This window comes from Somniosus microcephalus, unplaced genomic scaffold (genome assembly GCF_052327205.1).
Source record: "Somniosus microcephalus isolate GS21.2 unplaced genomic scaffold, FLI_Smic_1.0 scaffold901, whole genome shotgun sequence".
In the NCBI taxonomy this organism is placed as follows: Eukaryota; Metazoa; Chordata; class Chondrichthyes; order Squaliformes; family Somniosidae; genus Somniosus; species Somniosus microcephalus.
In genome coordinates, this window is record NW_028226088.1 from 72,267 (window position 1) to 77,858 (window position 5,592).

The window sequence follows — 5,592 nt, forward strand, 5'->3', positions numbered from 1 at the left end:
ATGCAAGAAAGTGGAGTTGAGGTAGAAGATCAGCCATGATCTTACTGAGCGGAGCAGGCTCGAGGGGCCGAATGGCCGACTCCTGCTCCTATTTCTTATGTAAAGTGTAGTCACTGTTGTTCTGGGCACCACACCGTAGGAAGGATATACTGGCCTTGGAGGGAGTGCAGCGTGGGTTTAGCAGAATGATACCCGGACTCCAAGGGTTAAGTTACGAGGAGAGATTACACAAACTAGGGTTGTATTCCTTAGAATTTAGAAGGTTAAGGGGTGATCTGATCGAAGTTTTCAAGATATTAAGAGGAACAGATAGGGTAGATAGAGAGAAACTATTTCCGCTGGTTGGAGAGTCTAGGACTGGGGGCAGAGTTTAAAAATTAGAGCCAGACCTTTCAGGAGTGAAATTAGGAAACACTTCTACACACACAGAGTGGGAGAAGTTTGGAACTCTCTTCCGCAAACAGCAATTGATGCTGGGTCAATTGTTAATTTTAAATTGGAGATTGATAGCTTTACATAGAAACATAGAAGATAGGAGCAGGAGTCGGCCATTCGGCCCCTCGAGCCTGCTCCGCCATTCAATGCGATCATGGCTGATCATCCAAACTCAGTACCCTGTCCCTGCCTTCTCCCCATATCCCTTGATCCCTTTAGCCTTAAGAAATATATCTAAAGGGATATATCTTTCTGTTAACCAAAGGTATTAAGGGATGTGGACCAAAGGCGGGTCTATGGCGTTAGGTCGCAGATCGTGCAATGATCTCACTGAATGACGGAACAGGCTCAAGGGGCTGAATGGGAGAGGGGCGGAGTCTGGGGAGAGGGGCGGGGCTTGAAGAGGGGCGGGGTCTGGGGAGAGGGGCGGGGCTTGAAGAGGGGCGGGGTCTGGGGAGAGGGGCGGGGCTCGAGGGGGGCAGGGTTTGTCGAGGGGGCGGGGTTTGAGAAGGGGTGGGGTTTAGCGAGGGGGCGGGGTTTGAGAAGGGGTGGGGTTTAGCGAGGGGGCGGGGTTTGAGAAGGGGTGGGGTTTAGCGGGGGCGGGGTTTAGCGAGGGGCGGGGTTTGAGAAGGGGTGGGGTTTAGCGAGGGGGCGGGGTTTGAGAAGGGGTGGGGTTTGTCGAGGGGGGCGGGGTTTGAGAAGGGGTGGGGTTTAGCGAGGGGGCGGGGTTTGAGAAGGGGCGGGGTTTAGCGAGGGGGGCGGGGTTTGAGAAGGGGTGGGGTTTAGCGAGGGGGCGGGGTTTAGCGGGCGGGTGTCGGAGGCCCGCCCTCGGGCCTAGGCCAGGCTGAGGCGGGATGAGGCGGCGCGCTGTGGAGACGGGCGGCTGGGCGCTGCTGGCGGGGGCCGCGGGCTGGCTGTGCTGGGTGCTGGCGGGGCCGAGCGAGCAGCGCAGGAGGGACATCGGCAAGGTGAGGGCCGGGGTCCAATGTCTGTTGTCCGGGGGCCGGGGTCTGTTGTCCGGGTGTTGTCCAGTGGTCGGTGTCTGTTGTCCGGACTCTCACCTGTCGCCGGACTCCGGGTGTGGGGGTGCGGTGCACTCTGGGGATGAAAGGTCATTGCCCCCTGACCCCGCGGTGACCCCACTCCAGCCAGAATGTGGTGGGACTACAATTCCCAGAGTGCTTTGCGGAACCCCGGGCAGCGCCCCCTCCCGGCAGGGCTGGTGATCAGCAGCCACTGGGGGGGGTTCAGGCCTGAGCTCCAGCTCATGCATGGGGAGTGTCAGTGGATGGGGGAGTGTCAGTGGATGTTGTCTATTGTCAGTGGATGTTGTCTATTGTCAGTGGATGTTTTCTATTGTCAGTGGATGTTGTCTATTGTCAGTGCATGTTGTCTATTGTCTGTGGATGTTGTCTGTTGTCAGTGCATGTTGTCTGTTGTCAGTGGATGTCTGTGATTGTTGTCAGTGGATGTTGTCTATTTTCTGTGATTGTTGTCAGTGGATGTTGTCTATTGTCTGTGATTGTTGTCAGTGGATGTTGTCTATTGTCTGTGATTGTTGCCTGTGATTGTTGTCAGTGGATGTTGTCTATTGTCTGTGATTGTTGTCAGTGGATGTTGTCTATTGTGTGTGATTGTTGTCAGTGGATGTTGTCTGTTGTCTGTGATTGTTGTCTGTGATTGTTGTCAGTGGATGTTGTCTATTGTCTGTGATTGTTGTCAGTGGATGTTGTCTATTTTCTGTGATTGTTGTCAGTGGATGTTGTCTATTTTCTGTGATTGTTGTCAGTGGATGTTGTCTATTGTCTGTGATTGTTGCCTGTGATTGTTGTCAGTGGATGTTGTCTATTGTCTGTGATTGTTGTCAGTGGATGTTGTCTATTGTGTGTGATTGTTGTCAGTGGATGTTGTCTGTTGTCTGTGATTGTTGTCTGTGATTGTTGTCAGTGGATGTTGTCTATTGTCTGTGATTGTTGTCAGTGGATGTTGTCTATTGTCTGTGATTGTGATTGTTGTCAGTGGATGTTGTCTATTGTCTGTGATTGTCTGTGATTGTTGTCTGTGATTGTTGTCAGTGGATGTTGTCTATTGTCTGTGATTGTTGTCAGTGGATGTTGTTTATTTAGGTGTCCAAACACAAATCATTTAAAGCTCGTGCACAGTTACAAAAAACAATCAAAATGGCTCACAGAATGTTGGCCTTTATCTCAGGGGGCTGCAATACAAACGGTGGAAGTGATGTTACAGTTTATATAAAGCTCTGGTTCGACCCCACCTGGAGTCACTGTGTTCAGTTCTGGGCCCCGCACCTCAGGAAAGATATATTGGTCTTGGAGGGGGGGCAGCGCAGATTCACCAGAACAATACCCGGGGCTTAGAGGGTTACATTATGAGGACAGGTTGTACAGACTGGGCTTGTATTCCCTGAGTGTAGAAGGTTGAGGGGTGACCTGACCGAAGTGTCGGTGCTGTGTGGGGTTTCGGTCATGTGTCCTTTGCTGTAAATTGTGTGTGGTCACGGCCGAGGCTTCCTGTTGCTTTTTGTGCAGCACCTGCCTGAATCAAACCGAGCCCAGCTGGAGGCCAGCAGGCAAAGGAACGCGCTGGTAATGGAGGTCATCAAGGCGTCGGCAGAGACTGAGAAGAACGTGGCTCGGAAAATGGACTGGAACAAACCGTTCCGGTCAGATCCCTGAATTGAAAGCTTTCGCGGCGACAGAGCTGAAGGACGCGAGATGCCGAAGATGGTCGGAGGACGGCAGATGGAGGAGACGTGGAGCTTGGAATGCAGCAGAATCCTTGGCTTCACCAGCCCAAGGCTAACCCCTGTACTAGCAACAATTCCAGGACATTCTCGGCGGTCAAAGCCTGTCATCTAATGCAGAACAGCGGAACCATCACCTGAAATGTAAATATTGGATCTTTCTGTGTATTTGATTAAAGTTTTGATGGTGAACAGCTTCTACCTGTCTGGTGCTCTGCCTTTCACCCGGTGGAGGCGACAGGTTCTTGCAACTTTACTGTCCCCTGTCGGCCTGCCCCACCCATCCCTTCCGCCCCGTCGCGCCCAGCCCTGTCCCTTCCTCCCGCCCCATCACATCCCATCCCGCCCGCATGACACTGTCTCACCCGTCCTGTCCTCCCACACCGCACTGTCCCGCCCACCCAGTGCCACCCACCCGGTCCGCCCAGTGCCACGCACCCGGTCCACCCAGTGCCACCCACCCCGCCCAGTGCCACCCACCCGTTCCGCCCAGTGCCACCCACCCCGCCCAGTGCCACCCACCCAGTCCGTCCAGTGCCACCCACCCCGTCCGTCCAGTGCCACCCGCCCTGTGCCACCCACCCCATCCGTCCAGTGCCACCCACCCTGTCCGTCCAGTGCCACCCACTCCGTCCAGTGCCACCCACCGGTCCGCCCTGTGCCACCCACCCCGTCCGCCCTCCCCTTCCGCCCTGTGCCACCCACCCCGTCCGCCCTGTGCCACCCACACGTTCCGCCCTGTGCCACCCACCCCGTCCGCCCTGTGCCACCCACCCCGTCCGCCCTGTGCCACCCACCCCGTCCGCCCTGTGCCACCCACCCCGTCCGCCCTGTGCCACCCACACGTTCCGCCCTGTGCCACCCACCCCGTCCGCCCTGTGCCACCCACACGTTCCGCCCTGTGCCACCCACCCCGTCCGCCCTGTGCCACCCACCCCGTCCCGCAGTCACTGGTTACCCAGTGATGTCACAAAGCTGCACTAATATGATACGTAGCAACTGTCGGGTTCCAGAACCAATGGAGTTACAGCTCTGACAGGCAGCCTGTGGGAACGGCCCTTTCTGATTCTCTGAGATGAATGTTATATCTAAGCTTTAAAAATGCAGGTGGAGGAGGAGCCTGTGCTGTCTGCGGACCACCTGGACCCCCATCCCCACGGTAAGCAGAGTCCATGGGTGACCAGCCCCACATGTTCTCCCCCCCCCCCCCCCCTCTTTAAAGCGACATTCAGGGACATGGAATCGAATGTTAACCCTTTGTGATTACAGAGCTGAAGCAGCCTGGGTCTGACACTGGATGCAGACTGTATGGGATTCCCACCGTCCGCAATGTATTGGGTGAAACACTGAACCGGATTCACACAGGCCAAAATGACAAGTGTGATTTTTTTATACTTAAAGATTATACAGAATGAAATGCCATGCATTCACTATCCAGTGCAGGCGGCGATTTATGTCACATACAACTGGCGAGCTCAGTCTCCTCCAGCTACACACGGTTTCGGGGTGCTGCAGTCTCTTGCCTAATACGTGAGCTTGAGGAGCTCTTTAAACCAGGGGTGCTAATCAATTCTCAGTAAAGTATTGTTGGCACGACAATAACACAGATTCTTTGAGGTTTGATCAGGATGTCATGAGATAGAAACCCCATGGAATGCGAGGGAGAAGGTAAACCCCCACAAACATCGGAATCTGCAGCCAGAGGATAGCGACCCCCCACCACCCCCAAGCTCACAACAAGCGTCCCACCAACTCCCTGTAGTTCTCACACTCGGGGTGAGTGGGGGGGCGGTTGGATGAGTGAGCAGCGCCTCACTTTATCAACAGACTCCTGGGGTTGTGTATTACCTGGGGGCTCTGAGCACATCACCCCCTCCAATGAGCCTCACCCTCGTGGCTCAGTGGCGCCTCCCAGCGTTGGCCGAGCCTCGGAGACCGGTGAGCTCAGGGTGGGATCCCGTGCTGTCAGTTGGCCACAGTGCCCCAAGCTCGGAGCCGGTGGGGTGGTAGCCCCGGGTTGCTAACCCGGTGACCCCTGCTAGTAAGCGCCCGTATCGGCAGGTGTCGGGAGACTGTCTCTTTGCATTGGGCTGGCGGTTTAGGGGTGGGTTGTGGGTTTTTTTTCCTACTGAAATGTTTCTTCCCCCCCCTCACAGATTTAGTGCTGTTTGTAGTTGCCATTATGACCTGTGTCCTCATCATACAAGCCCTGCCGTGTGTCACTATGAAGAGGAAACGACAAAGAGAGAGGTCTGATTATGTGAGGGTCCGCTTTGCCCCATCTCGATCCGGATACGTCACTTCCAGCTCAGCGGAATCCAGTTGGTGTTCAGTGCTTTCCCTTTCTCAGACCGCGGGCGGTGACCGCCTGATTGCCAAGAGTGAAACAGCAG

General features: G+C 55.1%; 1 protein-coding gene across 1 annotated transcript; it reads left to right on the forward strand.

Moving 5' to 3' along the window:
- Nucleotides 1-1,241: 1,241 nt before the first annotated feature.
- uqcc3 (ubiquinol-cytochrome c reductase complex assembly factor 3) lies at nucleotides 1,242-3,396 on the forward strand. The gene is made up of 2 exons (XM_085980998.1): nucleotides 1,242-1,403; nucleotides 2,985-3,396. The coding sequence occupies exons 1-2, from the start codon at nucleotides 1,290-1,292 to the stop codon at nucleotides 3,129-3,131; spliced, it is 261 nt and encodes an 86-aa protein (XP_085837124.1). The 5' UTR covers nucleotides 1,242-1,289; the 3' UTR covers nucleotides 3,132-3,396.
- Nucleotides 3,397-5,592: the final 2,196 nt, after the last annotated feature.